This window comes from Cygnus atratus, chromosome 1 (assembly GCF_013377495.2).
Source record: "Cygnus atratus isolate AKBS03 ecotype Queensland, Australia chromosome 1, CAtr_DNAZoo_HiC_assembly, whole genome shotgun sequence".
Taxonomy (NCBI): domain Eukaryota; kingdom Metazoa; phylum Chordata; class Aves; order Anseriformes; family Anatidae; genus Cygnus; species Cygnus atratus.
This window is the reverse complement of record NC_066362.1, coordinates 24422671-24444599: the sequence shown is the minus strand read 5'-3', so window position 1 is coordinate 24444599 and position 21929 is coordinate 24422671. Positions and strand designations below refer to the sequence as shown.

Genomic DNA, 21929 nt, shown 5'->3' with positions numbered 1-21929 from the left:
CTCCGCGGAGCCGGGGGTCGCGCCGCCCCTAATCCCGCCGACCTCTGAAAACCCAGAACCCCCCCCCCCGCCAAAAAAAAAATAAACTTTTCCTTCGCGCGGCTGTGTCTATGCGGGGGTGTCGGGGGCGGGGGGGGGGAGGCTTGGTGTCGCCCCCCATTAATGGATCCCTTCTGCTGGGGGGTGGGATGGAGGTGGTGGGGGATTGAGGTGGGAGCAGCCCCCTCCCACCCCCCCGCCGCGCTCGCTCCGGCACCCACGCACTCGCATCCCCCCCCCGCGCACGGGCACGCGCACTCCCCCGCGCGCACACGTGCGCGCCCGCCCAGCAGAGCGCGGTCCCCGCCTCCCCTTTACCCCCCCTTTCCCTTTACACCCCCCCCCCCCGAGCTTCTCCCCTTTCCGCGCACGCACCCGCAGCCTCCCGAGCATCCGCACCCGCGCCCCCCACGCTCCCCCCCCGCAAGCACCCGCGGCCGCTCCGCGATGCGCTGAAGCCGCGGCTCCCCCCCCCCCGCAGATCGTCCCCGCCCGCCCGCGCCCTGGGGGCGGCCGCCGGGCGCGGCCGCGGAGCGGAGCGGAGCTTTGCCGGCTCCCCCCCCCACCGGTGGGGAGAGGTGCGGCTGGGCGAGCCGGCGGGCAGCAGGGCAGGAGGCTGAGGCAGCCGGACGGACGGACGGACAGGCAGGGAGGGGGGGAAAAGGACGGTTTTGGACATGCTCATTCTAGGGCGCTTGGTTGCCTGCATCCAGCTCGTCTGTATCCTCAGAGTGGGTGAGTGCGATTTCCGTGAATTAACCCCGGGGTTTGCGACCAACTTTTCTGCCCTCTCCGATCCCTGGTGCTGAGCGCTCCCGGCGTCAGCCTCGGCCGTGGGAACGCGCCGCCACCCCACGCGTGGCACCGCTTCTCCCGACCCGGGATGCGGGGTCCCCGGTACCTCCCGCAGCTCCGCTTCCACTGAGCCCCCCCGGAGGGGTCCTCACCCACGGGTGGCGAGAGGGACCGGGGGAGCCGCCGGCAGGCACCGGGCTGCCCCGCGTGGGGCACCAAATCTGACTTTGCCCCTCGCACGATCCGCTTGGAAGAGAACCGGGGATGAGTGCAAAATTTCAGTCCAAAAAAAAAATCAAAAGACTTGTTCTCCAAGAACTGGCAGCGTCAGCGATTGCCCTCAAACGAGATAAAACTGCCTTGAAAAGCCAAATATAATTCATTCATTCACACGGGACATGGATTCCATATAGAGTATGGATTCATATATAGATTTTAGGAGGACTACTTATATAACCAAATTAATTTTCAGCTCATTGAGATCTGTGCAACTGGAGTGCCTCATAAAATCATGTAGTGCTCTGTTGTTCGCTGTTGTTACAATCAGTGTGAGTCACTTGATGCTGCTAGAAGTGCTGTCTTAAATACTTTGCCAAATAAATATTAGGAGCTTAAGTGATGGGGTTGGTATTGTACTGAATGTTTGCTTTGAATTTATACACGTCTGTCAAATAGATCACTAGAAAATACTAGTTGATCGCTTGTATTTAAGCATGAGGAACTTAAAAGCTTCAGCCCATGATATATAAAACCAGTTTTACAATAGGTCTCTCGTGATGAAGTAGACGCTAACCTACATTTTCCACCCAATAGGTGGTGCTGCTTCTGAAACCATGAAGCTCTATAAACAAAGATCGGGGTTAGGTGACTGAGAGTGAAAGCAAGACTGTGCGGAGTTCTACTCGTTGGCAGAAATTACTTCTGAAAAACGTTTTTACCCCCTGTCTGAAAGTTCAGTGGAATATTTCGACTATAAATACGAATTTAACTGACCTTAAACTAAAATGCATGATCCTTGCATTGGTAAGATTTCAAAGTCACTTTTAAACTTACCTATTTCTAAAAACAGGGTACTTAAACTGAAATGCTTCTCTCGTACTGGTTTGGTAAAGAGTGACTTATCTTAAAACTTTTGGAGAGTTTTCAAATCATCTTTCTTATCCTGCCAGCCTGTTTCCTAGGATCAGATGTACTCTTAGGGCTATTCAAGGGACAAAATTACCAGGTGTCTGTATATATGTGTGGAGGTATATGAAAATGTGTGAGTATGGATCAGCATACTGTGTTACGATCAGAGCGTAATACAACATGATTCCCTTTTGGAGACTGACTTTCGTGTTCAAATGATCCTAGCACACTGTAAGCAATGCAGGACACAAACATAGCCTTTCTAATGAAACTTCTGTTTCGTTAATAATTTCATCTTATTCTTTTTTAGAGATTAGGTGTTTTTGTATAGTGTAATATTCAAATACTTGGTGTGCATGTGGATATTATAATCATTAATTTAAAGGTTCTGTCACTATGGGAAAACACAATGTTCTTACTCACACATGAGGTATAATACAAGCTGCAGCTACTTTTTTTTTTTTTTTTCCATCCCCTCTGGACTGATAGGCTATTGGTTTCAGACCTGACCTGAAGGGACACCCTTTCTAGATGTGATGTGTGATTTGGTCTCAATGGTGGCTCGTTCTGAAGTCTCACAAGCTAGGCTCCTCAGTGTGTTCAATGGCATGATTGTTCCCAAAAGTGAACACCCTGTACAGGTTATTAGGCAGATCTAGTTAGATTTCATTTGAATATGTTCCTCCTTGAGTATCTCTCCTTAAGTAAATATGTTTTCATCTGATAGGATTAGTTCATAGGATTAAACATTTGATTAGAATATTGACATTACTTTCTTTTGTTTTCTCATAAAAAATAAAATGAAATAAATGGTGGCTCCTAGGGCTTGGTGAGAGAGAAGAACTGGGTCAGACAGGTTGGCTCTTACCATTACGCATCTCTGATACAGAAGACACCATGTCACATCACAACCAGGGCTCTGTGAGTGGGGCGTTGCTGAAGAGCATGGCAATCTGCCTTTGCTTTCTGGAGACTGTGCTTGCTAGCTGGAGGCAAAGCAACATGTCGATCCTGGCCTCGTTTGCCTGTAGTTTCAAAACATGCTGTTGAGTTTTCAGCTGGTCATGTAGAGAGCTGTATAGGAGGTTCTTTCTAGTGAATCTGTTTGGGAGTTTTGCTATTGCCTCTGGGAGGTTCAGCAGGAAAATCTCAGTCTCATATGAGTTTAGAAAAGACAAGAAAGCCAAATCAACCTCTGATGAAAAAACTATTAGAGGAGACTGAGGCAAAAAGTTCCTTTGGGAATGACAAGACAGTGACAGTTCGTTCTCTGTATTATTGAAGAAATGCTTAGGGGCTTGGTTCTAATAACCCTGCTGAGATATGAATAGCACCTTCCTCCACAGTGCTACTGAAGCCAAGTACTGATGTAATTATATATGGAGCAGGGTATTATCCGAGTATTCTCAGTGAGTGCCATTCAGCGAACTTCAATGGAACTACTTGTGGAGTAAGATGCTATTCAGGCACAAGTAAGGGCACATGAGAAGTCCTGTGTGATTATTTGTGAACAGTTCTGTGTATTTAGAAAGAGATTTGCTATGAAGTTTTTTCTGTTCCTAAATTAAAAAAAAAAAAATAAAAGAGCAGCTCTGTGGACAATCCACTTGTTTTTTACATTTTCCTTTTAAATGAGAAGTATATGAGTATATGAAGAGTATATGAATTTGTAATTACATCTATTCAACATATATTTCAGGCTAAAAATAGTCTTTGAAATTCTGCCCTGGCTTACTGATGTGTTCCGTATAACCTACTTAAAGTCAATGGGGTATGTCCTTTTTGTAGCTTTTGTCTCATTGTGCTTTAGGAAAAATATCTGGAGTCTTTTCGATAAGTAGGCTATTTATGAATCTGTGTAGGCAAGAAAATGTTAATAGAAAAAGGAACATGTTTTAACAAATTACATTATAATTGTGGCTAAATTTGAATCAAAGAGATGTAAATATTTAGGCAAGACTTAAAAAATATTCCCTGCTCTCACTAGGAAAATGTATGGGTAATTTCCCCAAATAATGTAAAAAGTCTCACCCAAATTAGCTCATCTACACCTTATTACTATCACTGTCTGACCTCAGCCAGCATTTTGCCTTTCAAAAGGCAGCTAATTAAACTCTATGAATTGTTTAATTAGCTGTGTTTCACTTTAATTTTTCACTCTCTAGAGAAAATCTCTCATTTTTGGCTTGTTTCTGGCATTCCAGTACCATGTCTTTATTCACAAGAAAAGTAGTAAAGTTTCTCTAAGTATTCTAGTTTTTATTATAAAGCTGACATCCGGACTGTATTTCCACGCTAGCAGACAGCACACATTCTCTGCTCTTTATTGGATGGCCCCAACCAAGGCTTAGATTTCTAAATCTGATCATGCTTGCTGTTCATTCTCATGAACGCACATTTAGGTTCAATAATCCCTTAGACTGTTAAATGAATAAGGGATCAGAGCCTTATTAGGTCTAATCTCTCTTTTTTTTTTTTTGACGTCAATTCTGTAGGCCAGGTATTTGGCATAATTCAGACTCAATTATAGCATGGTAATATTACTGTACTTTATTTTTAATGCTTTAGCATATTTTACAATTAAGACAATGTTCCTTTGGATGATGATGCATGGTTCTTACGGAGAAATTTAGTCCTACATATAAAACATATGGGTAAAACAAAACAGGAATCTGAAGGCTGTTCTGTATTTATGTACCATTGCGAATTATATATATTGAAATCCACATATACGGTATGGATTTGGTTTAGGTTCAAATACTGACAGGTATGAAAAGTCCTGCAGAAATTAATGACAGTTAAAAAAATAACATCACTGTAACCCACACAAGTCTATGGAGCATATCTAAAATAAAGCTGTAATTTCCAGTGTTTAATCTATACAGCACATAAGGAAAGACTTCTAAATTACATTTGTCATTACTTCACCTCTAAATATACTCTGTTCTGGAGAGAAATTAAATGAAATATAAAAAATTACTGTGCCAATTTGAAACTTTTCTGGCTATAATCTGGATTACAAATCAGGATGATAATTTATGAATTTAGGCGCTTGCTGTTTCTTAAGGAAGGCAATTTCCTTCATTTTCCTTGCTCATCATCTAAGTGGTCACTTCCCACTATGAGTTCTCTAATTAGGAATTTAAGAGTGAACAGATTCTGTTCTTTCGCTGACAATTTCAATTCCTCTTCAAACATGCAGAGCTTCTCAGTATTCCCCTTAGGGCCAGGAAGTCTGCAGCAGTTCCGGAGCCCCCTTCTCCCATTTAACAGTGCGACTCTTACAGCTTCATGCACCATTTATGTGGCTTTCCTGTATAAGACATCCTTTGGCTATTCAATAAGCTTCTTTTCCCATAAAGACAAAAGTTACTTTTTTCAATACAAGTCAAAGTTTCTGCGTTAGAAAGATAAATCAACAGAAAGAAAAGGAATTAAAGTATTAAATAAACAGAATCCACTAAATTAAAGATATTTTTTTCCAAGGAGGCTGTAAAAGAAACTTGGCTCCAGCAGGTTGTGGAGGAACTGCTGGCAGTGAAGTACTTTTGAGGGAAGGTATGGTCCAGGTTGCTTGTTGAATACGAAATACCAATGTCAGTCAATTCAGTCTTGAAGCTCAGGTGGAAATGAATGATTCAGCGGAGATTTTAGAAATGAAATAAGGATGTGTATATATATATATATATAAAATTATTTTTTTCTTTACAGGCTGTTATTGCGAGACTCTCTGGTCAAAGTACAGGCTTTAAAGCATTGTGAAGTATTATAGCCGAGGCATGCTTCTCAGAATCTCCTATTGCTTCCCTCTTCTGAACCATAGTTAGACTTAGGTGTTCTTTGTTCCATCAGAAGTAGCTATATTTCACCCTAGCAACTAATATGTTTCATTCCTAATTAAAGACTCCAGGAGCTGTTGTTTAAATTAGCTAGTTTCAGAAGTCCTTATTCTGGTAAAAGTCCCATGGACGACAAAAACACTATGCTACATCTGGTAAAGAAAGCTCAGCACTGAAAGTAGGATGCCAGTGGAACTTAGATTCCTGAATCCGCAATTTTAATTAAAAAGTTTACTAACTCAGCTAGTAACTTCAGGGTCTTCCAGGGAAGTTTTTTGGCAGGGGGAATTCCTCTTCTGCGTATGCCTCTAAGTGACCCTATTGTTTACTTCTCAGTCCATCGTTCTTTCCTAACTTTAACTGGGATCCAAAACCAAATATGATTTCAGATGACTTTCCCCATCCCTAAATCAATAAGGCTTCCCTAATTACGTCCTGATAAGATCAGGTGTCTTGATCTGCTGCTATTTCTGTTTAAGAAAAAGGACAAGGTGTTGACTCGGTCTTCTCATGGTGATGCCCAGCGATTAAGTATTTTACCAAGGACATACGTTCTAGAGGGAAGACCTGTTCAGAGCTAAAGGGGTTTTTACCTAAATATTCCATCTCCAAACACCAGGTTTTGTCAAATGAGAGGCTCTTCATGCTTTTGTTTAAGCTAAAGAATTTTGTCTTTAAAAAAAAAAAAAAAGTCAAATTCTAGGAATTGCAGGGAAAGCATAGGGAGAATGATATCAGTTATGCCACTGCATAAAGTCACAGCTAACCTACTTCTTAAATCTTGTGTATGCTTATGTTCCCCTCATCTCTTGAAGGGCACAGTAGACTTGGAAAAGAGTAAAAGAAGATCAGTGGGGAAGATCACATGTATTTATTTTCATGAATGACTAGATAAGCTAAGTTCCCTGTTGAGAACAAAGACAACTAAAGAGTTTGTTTTACAGCGCATCCTAATCTCATGAGATAAAGAGAGTAGATGGGAATAGATTCTTCACTGACTCTTCTAATATAAGTGCAAGGGGACAACAAACGAAGGCAGTAGGAGCCAAATTTAAAAATGAAATGAAATAACATAAAGTAAAATGATGGTTCTTCCTTCAAAAGGTGATAGATTTGTGAATCTCTGCCGTAGGTTGCTGTGAGAGCAAAAAGTTTTGAGGGAGTACTGGACAAGATCTTGAAGTGAAATCTACTGAGGGCTGCGAATCGGGTGGAAACCACGTCCATTTCAGATTTTTTTGGAGCTGGAAATAGAGCTTGGGAGAGTTTGGAAGGAGATTTTCAAACATATCACAAAAGTTTGCATTTTTCTTACTGTTCCTTAAGCATCTGCTTCAGGCTTTTGGAGACAGGTCTCTGCATCAGTAGGACAGTACAGCAAGAGAGGAAATGTGAGACATTATCCCTGCTTCCACTCTGTATTTCATTATTTCATTTCATTCTTGCTGGATACAATGTATAAATCACCACCACTGCCTTTTTTCCAGTTGTGTTCTTAAAACTTTTTCCTCATTTCTTTGCAAGTTACAGACGCTCTTGGGAGTAGATTCTAGGTTGCACTTCTGAAGGACCCAACATCCCAAAGAAGAACAAATCTCAGATATGTTTCCACCTACTCAGCAATTTACATTAGCTGTTCTGGGCAGCTGAATGCCCTTTGGACAAGCCAGTAGCTCATTATTGCGCTGACTTGCTTGTTACTGCACTGCAATTTACCCAGTTCACCTAAAGACAGTGTAGGAGTCTGAACTTCAAGGTTCTGGAGCCTACATCAAGTGCCTAACAGCTAGGTAATTCAGCTAAATGCTGTCTCACATCTGGGCTTTTGCCAGGTCTCCTGAATACATAGCTTATGCTGCAGCTTCAGATTCAGCAGCTGAAAGGTGGGCTAAACATGGCTTGTCTACTTAGCATATAACAAGCAATATTTACTACTCTGGATTTCTATAGCATCTAGAGAGACACAAAAGGTATATATATATGTTTTTCTCCTACAGCCCTTTATGTCTCACATGATGAACTAATTCACTATTTTGTAAAGGTGCTGAAGATATTTCTCTAAACTTATAGACTTTAGTTGCGTAGAAAATTCTCTGTGTGATGTAGAAATTTTAGAGATCCTACTTTGCAGATACCATTCAATAATTTAATTTTCTGTTTTAGTACACTAAATGTAAATAAGATTTACTCCTTTAAACTCAATATACACTCCATCCATCACTCCTCCATCAGATGGGTTAATACAGTACTCTAAAGGGTGGTTTTCTTCTTTTGTTGTTTTATAAGTGCTGATCATTTGTTTTAGTTCCATAACCATTCAGTTTATATGTACATTCCTGTCTTTAATATATATATATATATGTAATATTTATATTGGGAAGGAAAACCCCATAACAAGTGTACCACTATCTTAGATGTTCTACAGGGGCTTCTGCTTTTCAAAGGCTGGTACAAGCCCATGGGTGTGTGAGTATCTAGGGGTTGCTGAGTTAAGTATTCCTTCTGAAGATATTAGGACTGCTCACCTGACTAGTGGGAGATTTCATTAAGAATTTTAGGGGAGGTATATCTGTTTGCACTCTGGCTCTGAATTCTAATCCTCATTGCCAAAAGATTTCTGCTACATACTAGATTACCTGAGGATTAAATATCAAGCAGGTATCGTTTGAAGAGGTATCCATCTTCACTTGCTTATTTATCTGTTGGCTGAGATAGGATAACAGTAAAAGCAATGAAGACTTGATTAAATAATAGCATCAGAAAGGGTGAAATAAGAGATATCTAGAGTACTTTTAGTGTATGGAAATAGCATTACAAATTTGGTCTTCAAAATGCTGTAAATAAAGGATTTTGGATAAAAATAAATGAAATCAAAGTTATCTTGAAGAATGAAGATCAATGTTTCTGTAAATGCCCTAACAGAATTTCACAAAAAAATATCATTTAATATTTCCTAATTTTATTAGGAAATTCATTTTGAATTCATTGAGATTTAGGCTGTTTTGTATTGTAATTCGTCAAAAATACTTGTTGAAATATTCTGCTATTTTTCAAAATCTGTCAAAGCCTTGGAAAATAAAAAATTCTGGTGCTCTGCAGGGGCAGCTTATGTAGAAGAAACTGAAAGCTTTTTGAAAGGTAAAGCCAGTATTTTGAGGGGAAATGAAGCCTTGAAAATCAGTGTTTGAGAGAGAGAGAGAGAGACTTGTTTCTGTGCTGGCTTTATATGTGAGACTCCATGATTTTAAATGAAGTTCCCAAAAAGAAAAACAGCTGCTTCCTTGGACTAAATAGCTAATGATCAGAGTAACAGCTGGCTTTATAAAAGTGAACTTATATTACTCCAGGCAGTTTGTCTTCTAGCTCCATCCCCAAACTGACCAACTGTGTTATATCTGTTTCAAGATATTTGGAAAAAAAATATTCCAAGTGTATGTCATTTGCTTCTATAATTTCCTTTTGTACCTCTTGTGGTGGTAGATGTGTGTGGCTGGGATTTGGCAGGTTTGGATTTCCTGACAGGCTGCAGAATTCTCCCCCCAAGCCCACTGGAGCATGCAGTTAGGTGTGTGGGATGTTTCATGGTACATGGTGCGGTCAGCACACAACCCATCACCTGCTTTGAGATCAGGATGAGTCCTGTATGGCCTGTGCCTACCTCTTTGTAATTTACTTTGATTTTTAGACTGTACCTTTGCATTTCATTTATCTTGCAATGGTAGCCTGTTGCAGAAAAAATCCCAAGGAAGCAAGTTGTCTTTTTTTTACACACCTTAGGTTTGTATCACTGTAGGTACACAGATCATACTGGAGTTACCTGCTCATATCAGTAGAACTGTGCTTGAATATATCCTGGATGAGCATCAGGAATAAAAAGAAAAAGGGAAAAAAAAAAAAGTGCAAACTGGCCCTGTGCAAATTTAAATTGAAAATCTGAAGAAGGATCCTGCCCATTAAATTAATGAGATTTTTAGAAAGTCTTTCCAATGCAAACAATAGGAGCAAAAAGGCAACCTATTTTTTTTCAGAATTGAGCTCCATGCATTTCTTCAAGCTCCTGCAGCTCCTGCAATAGAAACTAGATAGGAATAGAACTGCATCAGTGACCTCAGAGTCACTTTAAGTGAGTACCATCTTATTGTTTCAAATGTGCTAGATGAGAAAGCTGAGCAGCGTGCACGTGGCTGTGCCAGCCAGCTGCCCATGGCTGAAGCAACAGCAAACGGCCTTTCCTCGCTCCAGACTGACACATTTGTAAGCTGAGGTACTGGGGACTGAGTGGTCACCCATGTCTCGAGTACCACTCAGCATTTCAGACTACGCTGGGAATTAAACATCGTCAATCTATCCAAAAACAAACACTATCCAAACAAACAAAGAGGAACAGTTTGTTAACAGTTTGCCATTTTAAATATTTGTACAACCACCAAGTAAGAAAGCTATTTGAAATCTCTTGTCATTGTATGACTTTAGGAGGTAGGGATTTAATTAAGATATGAGCTACTAGAGCATCTTTAAGGACTGGCAGTGTTGTCACTTTCTCAAGCGATAAGGCTGTAGGAAGAAGGGGAAAGGAGATTCCTCAGTTGCTGGTGTCCACCCATCCTATAGAGCCACCCCATGAAACCCAGGCTGGCTCAGATGCCTATAGAGACAAGTAAAATGAGTCAGTGCAGTAGAAGTGGGATTTTACCATAAATAAATATCCATAGTGTGCTGGTGCAAGTCATTTCCTTTTTTTTTTTTCTTTTTTTTTTTATGTTTTACTAGTTCTTTTCTAATTCAGGACAGTTGCAGTCTGCCTCAGAAGTGGGCTGCTTTTCCCAAATCAATCAGTGTAATGTAAACACTGTTAATGGGAGGCCCCAAGAAAGCGGAACCTGCCGTTGTAGACTGGAAGGGTAAGGGCTTCCATGGGGAAGTTCAGAATGAGAATCATATGCTGAAAAGCTTTATTGAAGTGCATAAGGGGGTTGAAAAAAAGATACATTGGCAAATTCCAGCATTTTGTAAATTTTACATGCTGTATAAGACATATATTACATTCAATGGATTTCATTCAGGAATACTTAAGAACACCCCAGAGTAGAAATTGTTCGTTTAACCCATTGGTGAAAGACACATCCACACAAAAAGATTTTGGGAAGCTGTCCTTTAGGCCTCAATATTTCTGAGTCTTTCCTGATTTGTACCATCAGCTGTGGAATTTATAATGCTAAGTATGTTTCCATGTAGCAATAGTCTTCACTGTATGGGAAATTCCAGCCTTTCTGTGAGAGGTGATAAGACTGTGACATGCAATCTGCTAAAGATTTGTCTGAGTGGCTATACTCATGGAGGGAAAGATGCCAGCAGAAATCAATACATGTTGTTCATTAGGAATATGTGCACATGCTAAATGATCTAATCTGATTAGCTTTTGCAACTCTTTAAATGTTTGCAATGGCAAAAGAGATACATCATATGAAAACAAATTGTAAGTGCAATTTAGAGCAAATTAAAAACGCCCTTATTGACATGCTGAATGGAAGAAGACAGGTTCAGCTAAATCAGGTGAAGATGATGAGGCAGTGGTGCATAAAGGATAGTTTCATGTTACATACAGTTGAGTGAAATAGAAGAAAATGTACATGGAACAACCAGAAAATGTAGTCTTGCTGTTGGTAAATAAGGTGATAAGAATTAATCACCCTTTTTTTTTTTTTTCCTAATATGATCTACACATTTTATCCCTGTTGCAAGCAGTGCATTTGAATAAAACTGTAATCTGGCTTTTCATGGAAAAGCAATGCTTATTGAGTTTTTTTGTTTGTTTGTTTGTTTGTTTGTTCATTAGTTAAAGGATTATCTGGATATGCAAGAGTTTTTCTAAACATACCAAATCTTGGTCCTCTGAAGTCTGGTGTTCTCTTGAAAGCACCAGGAAATCTGGCCCACTCAGAGGAGCTTTTGGGTTAGATCAAAGAAGAAATTTAGTCATTGTGTAGTGGAACTCAAAATGCTGGGTTAGGCGTCCTGCTTGTCATATACAGGGCATGAGAGTTTTAGGCACCTGGCCTGGATCTGTAGCAGCCAGCACATCTGGTACTGGGACATGCAAGCCTGACTGATAGAATAATGATCTGTGTAGATAGATAATAAAGCATAAAAAAGGAATAAACTGGGAAGTTCCTCTTAGTGCCTCTACATATCGAGAATACCTATGTTGAAACATCTTCTTTACAGAATCATAGAACAGCCCAGCTTGGATGGGACCTCAAAAGGTCAGCAGGTCCAAGCTTTACATGGCTAGACTTGACAAAAAGCATCTTGAAATTCAGAATTGATTTTACTACTCTTGAAATAGCCATGAGATGCTGATACTTTTCATAATCATCAAATAGTAAAAGATCTGCCGAAGAAAGAGGAGATAGCAATCCTAAGCCTTTCCTGTGTAAGGGATTTTGAACCACAGCTGTGGAAAGTTGTGTTACCCACAGGATGACAGAGCACAGCTGTTGAAGATGGGCAATGGTGCTGATCTCCACCCAGGCTGAAAATGGGAACAATACAAAAGTCTGAAAGAGAAAACATAATTAACTTGCCCAGTCTAATGGGTAAGTTAAGGTGTTCCAGCTCAGCATTTCCAGGCACTGGACTGGATTTTTGCTCTCCTTTCTTCACTGTGCCACCACTGCCCTCCCCAGAAGCAGCAACTGCAGCATGTGCAAGCAGCAAATCCTAGGTCTAATACTGCTACTGTGGCTGTCTCCCTTCTTCCCCCCACCACATCCCCCTACATTGCTGTCTGTCTGTGGCTGTATGTCTCTGTGCTGGGACGGATGCAAAAGTGGACGGAGGCATTTGGCTGCAGACACAGCCTGTACTGTTGGAAGAGCTGCTCTGAGACAGGGGAGAGGAGACAAGCCAGAAAATATGTTTTGTAGGTTGGATTAAAGTCTTGGGTCAGCAGTTGGACCATGCTGGGTTATGTCTCACAGTGAAATGAGTGAGACATGGGGTTCCAATCCCTGTCAGTTTGATTATTTCTGTCTTTTGTCTAGATACTATCCAATGTAAAAAAACACCAGGATTTCTGTTGTCTCCTGTAGTTTTGAAACCTGCTTAAGAATGCTGTTATATCTCCTGGATGGATTGGTCTGATGCTTATCTAGGTCTTCTGGGCATCTCTGAATAGCTGGCTACTTACCCCTGCTCCATGAAGTCTGTGCATCTTTCGTCTTGGACCAGTTCCTATTTTTTCTGTGCTGTGGAAACTGAGCCAATCAAACATAAAAATGCACTGTACCACTCCCAGAAAAGAAAACTGTGTGACCTCAGTCTGTGTAGGAACTGTATGCATTTACACCACCCCTGTTGAAATTCCAGGAGATTTTCTGCCTCAGGCAGGTATGGCAAACAAGTGAGTGAGCAGCAGCTGCAGTGTCCTGGAAGGAAATACAGCATGTGCTCCTTTCTGTAACAAATCAGCTGCTTTAGATGGCATGGAGACAACAGGCTCATTTCTCCAGTGAGTCACTGAGCCTTCCAAAAGCCCCATATCACCAAGGCTTTCAGCTGAGGTGGAGCATATTACACCACTCCATATACAGCCCAAACCTTAAAGGCTTAGTCAAACCCATAATTAATTAACGTTTGTGTAACACTTAGTGCTCATCTAGCGAGTTATATCTTCTAAGGCTGTTGCTAATGATTTTAAATCTACAAAGTAACTTCCTAAAAACCTTTGAAATTGGCAATGATGGTGTTCCGTTTTAGATGGAAAAGCTTTGATCATTCCAGAGCAGGAAATAAATGCGTGACTTAAACTGGAGAGATACAGCGACAGAACAGCAAACTGCTAGATACACTGACATGGCACAGGGCCAGAGAAAGATTTGGTATTGCTCCTTCCAAAACTTGATTTCAAGCCATTTCAGTATCTCTGTATTGCATAAATGACTATGGAATTTCTAGGAAGTCTGCAGTTACATGTACTTATAGTCTGAAGATAAGATGTAATTGGAGAATTTTACTTTCATGCCCTCTTCACATATTTTATTATTTTTATTACTATGCTATTACAAGGCTAAATTCTGATACAGTGCTAGACATGAACTCAATGAAAATATTCTTATCTGTCGTATGTTCTGACATAGATGCTTTAATAAAATTATTAAAAAAAAAAAAGTCAAGATTTTAAAAACATTGATAAAAGTGTGTCTAAAAGCCTAATCTTTTGTTTTCAAGGATAGGAATATTTTGTAAAGAAACTAACTGCAGTCTGGAAGGTTGATTTTGCTGTTGTGTCTTCCAAAAGCAAAATAAATGAAGCTGTTTTCTTTGCTTGAGTAGCAATGGTTGTGGGTTCAGCAATAGCATCCATCAAACTGTTTACTTAATTTATTGAATTTTTTTGTCAAATAACTGAAATTTAATAGATTCTTCAGTGTAAAACAGAGTAGTCTTTGCTTGAAAACTTTGTACGCTTCCTCAAATAATTTCCAGTTATTCATGGATAGAAGGAAAAAAATGAGAAAATTTTAAGAAAATAAAAAGGCATTATAGAGAGATTCTGTGTTTAAGGATGTATGCATATATTTAAGCTAGTATAGTCCTGTCATATGCAAATAATATGTGCCTGTTGAAGGCATCTTCAGAAACAAAATCTGGGTCTGGGGTTAAACCAACATGTGGAAATGCTGTATAATCAGAAAATTGCTGTCATTTATCATGTATACATTGATGACATCTAATGTGCTTGTCCATGACCAGGGTTTCATTGTGTGAGGTACCACGTAAAAACAGAGCATCAACATGACACCTACTCACAGGAGCTGAGAAATGTAGTAAAATACCAAAAGAGAAGCTGATGGGACAGAGAAGATGGGAGGAGCTGTTAGGAAATAAATACATAAATTGATAAATTAATAAATATTATCCAGCATAAAAAGAAGTTGAGTTGGTGAAGCATTTTTTTTCTAGCCAGTCCTGTGAGTCAAGGTTTTCAAAGAGGTATGGAGTAAGCCTGTCTCAGTTCCTCATCTGTAAGACAGAGATAACGGTATATAACTCAGAAGTGTTTTGTGTGAACCAATATCACCATACTTCATTAAGTCAGTTTAGGAACAAAAGAACTACATAAATATTAGGGTGCACAGATACTACCATGTGAGCACTGGCATGTGAGGGGCTGCCTCTGGGGACAGATGGCCCTTCCAGCATGAGCACAACCCTCCCAATGACCTATAGCTTCACTTAGCTGAGGCTGCATGCACATTTACATTTGATAACTTGGGCCAAAACAACTGGTCTGAGCATTTATCCTGCAGTGGATCCTCTCTGACCATACTCCTAAATGGAAATTCTTACCTCGTGACCCAAAGATACCAGAGAACATGGATTGCTGCAAGGCCTGTTACCTTACAGTCCCCATCTGGAAGTTAGCATGAAGAAAGGCACTTATACTGGGTGGGGATACCCATGGTTCTGTTTTATCTAATTCCTGTAATTTAATATTTATATGCTGTGTATAGCCAGAAGTGTAGGAGAAGGGAGACAGGCATAACATCCTGAAAATTATAAAAAAGTGGTGAGTCCTATTGACAAGAAAAAGGTGTTGTTAATGTAGTTTCCAGAGTCCTTATTCCAAAGTACATTGAAATCCAATAGAGAAATATAGAGAGAGGAAGAGAGAAAATGGAAGAAAAGAAGAGTGAAAAGAGAAAGGGGAAGGAAGGAAGGAAGGAAGGAAGGAAAGAAGGAAGGAAGGAAAGAAGGAAGGAAGGAAGGAAGGAAGGAAGGAAGGAAGGAAGGAAGGAAGGAAGGAAATTCACAAATGAGATATCTGGCACTGGTGCAGCTTCTGTTTATTTCAATTTTTATTTTTATTTTTTTATTTTGATGCTGCTGCAGTCTACTTCTACTTGCCTTTTGTAACTATTACAAAAGGAGGCTGGAGAAGGAAGTTGAACTACTCCTACTGTGACTGTTACAGGCTTCACATCACCAAACCCAGAGAGAGATTAAATGAATTGACTGAACCCCAAGCTTTCTCTCTCAGCTGTTCTGAAAGCCTTTCTTCCTTCCTTATAGTGGGGAAAATGAAGAGGATAATGCTGCTAGTTTCCACTTTTTAAAAAATGCAGCCAGGTGGACTCTAATGCAGAACAGTTTATGAGATGCTCATCCACCACAACAGAGAAAACAATTGTTCAAGCAAGAGAAGAGCAGCCTTGCTATAATGGGAATTGTTTGTACAATTTTCTTGGCATCATCACAACAGTAATCTCTAAATATATATAGGTATGTAATACTATGTAATACTTCTAGCAAATACACAATAAACAATTAAACAAATTAGAAGGACACTTGTTGACAGTTGCAGTGAGAAGTAACGCAGTGAGAAGTAATGTAATGAGAAGAGCAGTGTCAGGTTTGGGGAAGTAGCAGACACTACAGGTAGCATCCCCCTGCACTACCACCCTGCCTCAGCTTCTTGTCTGTGTCTGGCACATGAGCTCTCCTCTCTTGTCCTGCTCATAAGGGACCTTTCACACTCCCTGTCCTCTCCTCCTCTTCCTGGGCCACACATGTGCATGTGACCCAGACTTCCCTTCAGAAAATCCTGTTTTTCTAGTGGCAAGAAGATTTCTTGTCTGAAAGGAAGGTGGTGAGTCCTGCACAGCAGATTCTAGGTAATTTTAACTTGCCACTTATGGCAAACATCCATATCTGAGATCTTCATTTACATTCTGTTTATACAGTATGCAGTCCCAAGGCAGCTAGAGTTCTGTGGATGTTCTGGCAATGCTGCAAATAAATCATGATAATGATCGTTAATAAGTGAGTGCTGACAGTGATTTTCAGGCCATAACAACCAAGAAACAAAACAAAACAAAAAACTAATAATAAAAAAAAGCAAAGAGTTTGATTGTTTTTAAAACAGAAATGTGTATTCTTATGCTGCAAGGTAATTAGGTTGGAAAAGGTTTCATTTATAATGAATTCATAGAGACCTAATGCCACATCTTTGTACAATATACAAAACCAAGATTTCACTGAAACTCACTGCTCCTGAGTATAGCACACTGATGCCTCTATGGACAGAACACAGTTGTTCATTGCAGATCAAAGAGGGACTTTGCTGGTTTTCACCAAAAGTTATAGACCTTCACTAATAACTGGTTATGTTGAAGAGGAGTTGAAAACTTGGACTTGTCAGGACCATGGCTGTGAAGAATTTTAGTGTGTAAGGGGGAATGGACAGGCTTGCACAGTTCTATTTGAGGAAGACAATATTTGGGAATATGTTTCAGCTACACTTCACAATGATTTTAATTGAGGAAAAACAACTCTAAATTATTTTTTATGTGATATCTACAATGAGTGTTATTTTAAGAATCCACCCAAGGCTCAAGAAGCATGTGCTTGACTGAGTTGCATTTATTCTAGAAAATAAAATTGTTGTTCTACTTGCAACTTTAAAGGGAAAATCTTTATTCTTTTTCGTCCGAGCCAGAATTCCATGACGGCTGTGATGAATATCCTAGTTTTACAGAAAAAAATATAAATAAAAATAAATAAAAACAGATGAGAAACATACCGTCCTAGAGAAAAAAATAATAATCTAACATGCTATTGGCAGGAAAAAAGGCATATTCGTGCAAATCCTGATCAAAATAAATTCTCCTACTCAGTTCTAAACTGTATCCATATTTTTTTAATGTACTTTATGTATTTAGGCCTTATGGATTTCTAACATACATTATACAACAAATAAAATTGCAGGAGTAAGATAATATTAGGTTAAGAACTAGTACTGTTAATGGTACTCTTTACTTTTTGTTTAGCATAAGCTAATAGAAAATAAATAAATAAATTAGAAAATGATATCTTACCATGCCTCCCAGCTCTCCATGCAAAATGTGCACAAAGACCTTTCCCATGTTATTTCAAGCATTTGAAATAGGTTGGATGCTTTTCTTCTTTTGGTATATGTCCATGCTGTATTTACACGGTCACCAGTCTCACATTGCTACAGATGCATCTGTTGATACTAACATTTTGCATTAAAATGATAATTTTTTTTTAATTTGAGGATGAAAGAAAAGGGCTAAGGGTGGTATGTATAACCTTCCAATATTTTACCTATCCATGTGATATTTTAAAAAATATGAAAAGCTGTTAAGTGTTCCATACATTACTGATGTACTGGTATTGTGGGCTGAAAACTGTTAAGGATGATAAAATCATTTAGAGGGTGGAAAACACATTCCATAACAAGGTATTTCAAGAGATTTATATTTGTGAGGTCCTTCCCCATTTTGTTAAAGACAAAATAGGAAGTATGGGAACTTTAAAATAAAGTCTTTAGAGATACAGGTTTATGATTCCACAACACCTGTTTCCAGCTATCTACTGCATAAGCCAGTACATTCTGTCTTCAAGTCCAAAGACTCATGACCATAGTCAGCAGGAAATGGAAAAAAAAAAAAGAACAAAAAAGTTGTGGATGCCCCATCCCTGGAAGTGTCCAAGGCCAGGCTGGGTGAGGCCCTGGGCAACATGGTGGCATTGCAGCCATGGTGGGAGGGGATGGAACTTGGTGGTCTTTAAGGTCCCTTCCAACCTGAGCCATTCTATGATTCCATGATTCAAGATACCAATAAAACCAGCAGGACTTGTTTTTTCTACAGTTATTCCCTCTCCTTTCCTCCCAGTGGTGGCATGGAGTTCATAAGAGACCAGATGCTTTTTAATGAATGAATAAAACTTGATCCTAACACAAATAAACTAGCATGTTGCCAATATAAGAGCAGTGAGCCCATTCATTTGGCAATAAGCCAGGTGTTGCTAGATAAATTAAAAAGCAACCCTTTCATCAGTGCCTGATTTAGCAATTAGTTGACATCAAACTAGCAAACATGCATTAGAACGACAATATAGAATGTGAATTCTCTTTACTAATACTCTAATATCTCTTTCATTACACACCTTCACAGGAGGCAGAATTAACATTGATAGAATTTGTATTTACTCAAAAAAAGCAGTCATGTTATAGTGTTTGCACTTGGTTGGCACTAGGCAGAAATTAGATCTTCATTCAACCGTAATCTAATTATGAAAAAATTAATAATGTCAAACCTTGAGAAAGTAAGTGCATGATAGTTAATAAAGAAGTGGTTTAGATATGAAGGAGTTTGCTTTGCTGATGATGTCAGAGCTCATCTTATGAATCTGCAGTATAAGAGGAGTATGCTTAGAAAAGACAACCATAAAGATAAAGGTAAATTATGAAATGCAAATGAGACCCTGTGGACTAGGAAGATAATGACGGGTAAATCAAATCTGAGACACAAACTTGTAGGTGAAAAGGGGAGCTTCAATTTGATACAAGAAAAAGGGAATGTTCAAGCCATGGTCTGTGTGTTATTTGCAGCCTCACAGAACAATTCATCCATCATTCAACTCATTGCTGGCAGCCTTCCTTCCCTGGGGACTTAATTTGATGGCAACAGTCTGCCCTTAGCTGTCATTTTTACCAGGGCTGAGAAGCTTACTCCTATCACACTGAGCTTATTGCACTCGCCTGACAAAATGCATGCACACAAATAGGTTTCTACCTATTCTGGGGTAGAGATAGCCACTAAGAGCAGGCCAGAGCAATTCATTTGGCTGGTAAAAAACTCTTGGTCTGCTCCCAGTGTGACCCTAGGAAAAAGGATCTGACTGCTTTGATGACTGCAACCATCTTTCAGCTACTGCCTGTATTGATTCTTCAGTGACACATAAGCTTTCCTTGGCAGCAGATGAAGATATGGGTCCTGCTCACCAGGCAGGCCTCAGCATGATAAAGTGTATGAAAGCAGATTAGGTAGAACAATTAAAACATTACAAATCTGGAAAAAAAAAATGTTATGAAATGACATCTGATAGGAAAGCTAATTGGGCAAATTAAAGTTGACAAAAAAAAAAAAAAGGAGACATGAAAACGTTCAAGCTGAAAAATAAAGCAGAAGGAAAAAAAAAAAAAGAATGAAAGGAAGAGGAAAAGGAAGAAAGGCCACTGGAAGACAGGATAGTAAAGGTTTGGGACCTGTTCTAGATTAACTTCTTCCAGGTGATTTCTATTTTCCAAAAGCTCTAGATTTTTGGACTTTAACCTCCATGTACACTCTGAAGTTTTAATTCCCCTTCTTTGAAAAGATATAAAAGAAAGAGATATGAAGCCCTTATGTCCTAGTTTAGAATGATGTGAAGACTTAATTCCTATCTATAATAAGTTTTACCGATAGAAAAATAAAAATGGCCAGATACACAGTCTGTGATCTTCTTCTACACATTGACCTCAAAAAGTGAATGGATTCAGGTATTTATGAAAAGGTCCCCTGAAAACTTCATGTTGCTGCACTCTCCTAATGACAAACATATATTTAAATGAAACTTAGAATTTGCAGCAGAAGGCTAGACCTTTATTGTTTTTTTTCTCTTTCTAGCTTCAGCTACAAGATGCCTAGGAGACTCAAGTTGCCATGGGTCCTTTCCATTATTGTGCCTCATAGTACAAGAGAGAGTAGGGTTACTGCTGATCCATATATTCAAACCGTTCAAGGACCACATATCTTCCCCCTTTGGGATGAAGATTAGAACTCTTTTAATGTAGACTTTGACACAGTTATCTATTTCTTGTTGTATTCAATTATCTGTGATGTTCCTCGAGAAATTTCAAAAGGCACCGTTCAAATGGATTGTAGCCAGCACACCATCAAGAGGTATGCTTTACTCTTTCATCAAAGATGGCATTTACTTCTTGCTTAATTTCATGTTTCTTTCTCTAAAACTGGAAAAAAAAAAAAAAAGGTTTATCTTTTTTTTCCTCTTATTTTGGTATACTATATTTATATATACTATATACTATATTTGTGCAGAAGCCTGTTGTTTGGAAAGAGGCAGTAAGTTACATATAACTGCAACTAATCAATGCTTGTAGCTTGGGAAATTTGAATTTCCCATAAATGCAGTATATCATTAATATATTGCTTGCTCACAGCAAAGCTATTTCCCCTTTAAGGAGAGACACTTTTGATGAGAATGTCTTGAAGAGCTGATGGTACAGATGAAGTAACAAGTCAATGATATGGAGTACCAGAGAATATTGCATGAGGTATTGAATGCCGAATTACATAAAGCGATGTGGCTATATGAAATATATCTGTTGTTAGTGGTAAGTATTTATGGACCAAAGTAAGATTTTTCAGCTTCTTTTCCAATCTATCTATTCTGTTCATGCCCTTGAACAAAGATCACTTGGAAACTCAGGATTCACTTTTTTGAGATGAATTTCAAGATGCCTAATTTCTTCCCAGATTAATTTTAAGAGCAAAATTTAAGATACAGCCTCAAGATTAGCTTTGAAGTCCCAGATGGAGATCATTATGTAATCATGCAATCAGGAAATGCATGATGGTTGAAGTCAGTTTAAGGATTTTTAATTCTTTCACAAAGAGAAAAAAATATGAAAAATTTACTTGGAAAAAAAGTGCCTCTAAACCCTCTTTTTTATTTTACTAGGGAAAGTATTGTATATTTTGGAAGTAATTGTTAAACCTTGTGTTTGTATGAGCATATAGTTTAAAGCACAATGGGTACATTGCTTTAAAGGTGTAGGGTAAAATAAAAGTAAAAGTTTGTTCCAGTTTACTTGTGGAAATTCTGTTCTAAGCTATTTGAATTGAGGGCATTTGAGATAACATTGTGAGTTTTTATGCTCTCAAATCACACCTAAGCTTAATGGTCTTAGTAAAATCAGTGGCAAAACTTGCTGTTTTTCCAGTGGAACTACAGTTTCTTGCAGAAGGGCTTGGCTGCTTAAGGGAGAAAAGAAAGAGTTTTGTGATTAGAACCATTACAATAGTAGTCTGACTTAAAAATACTTCACAGCTTATCAGAGAAACTAGCAATTAACTCTGAACTCTGTAAAATGTGTTCACTTTGTAATTATTTTTATGGGCTTTAAAAATAGACTCCAGATTAAAAAAATAAAATAGGATTCCTTTTATTAAAAAGCAATTAATTTTGTTAGATGGAAAGGGCTTTACAATAAAAATGTTGGTCAACTTAAAACCTCAACGTGAATCTGTTAGAAAA

The 21929-nt window shown here is 39.1% G+C and overlaps 1 protein-coding gene across 1 annotated transcript in view; it reads left to right on the top strand.

Moving 5' to 3' along the window:
• The first annotated feature begins 665 nt into the window (after positions 1 to 665).
• Positions 666 to 21929, top strand: part of PTPRZ1 (protein tyrosine phosphatase receptor type Z1) — a 141795-nt gene continuing 120531 nt past the window's right edge. Inside the window, exon 1 of the mRNA XM_035559360.1 lies at positions 666 to 774. Within this exon, the coding sequence (XP_035415253.1) occupies positions 717 to 774 (58 nt within the window). The 5' untranslated portion in view covers positions 666 to 716. The remainder of the gene's footprint in view (positions 775 to 21929) is intronic.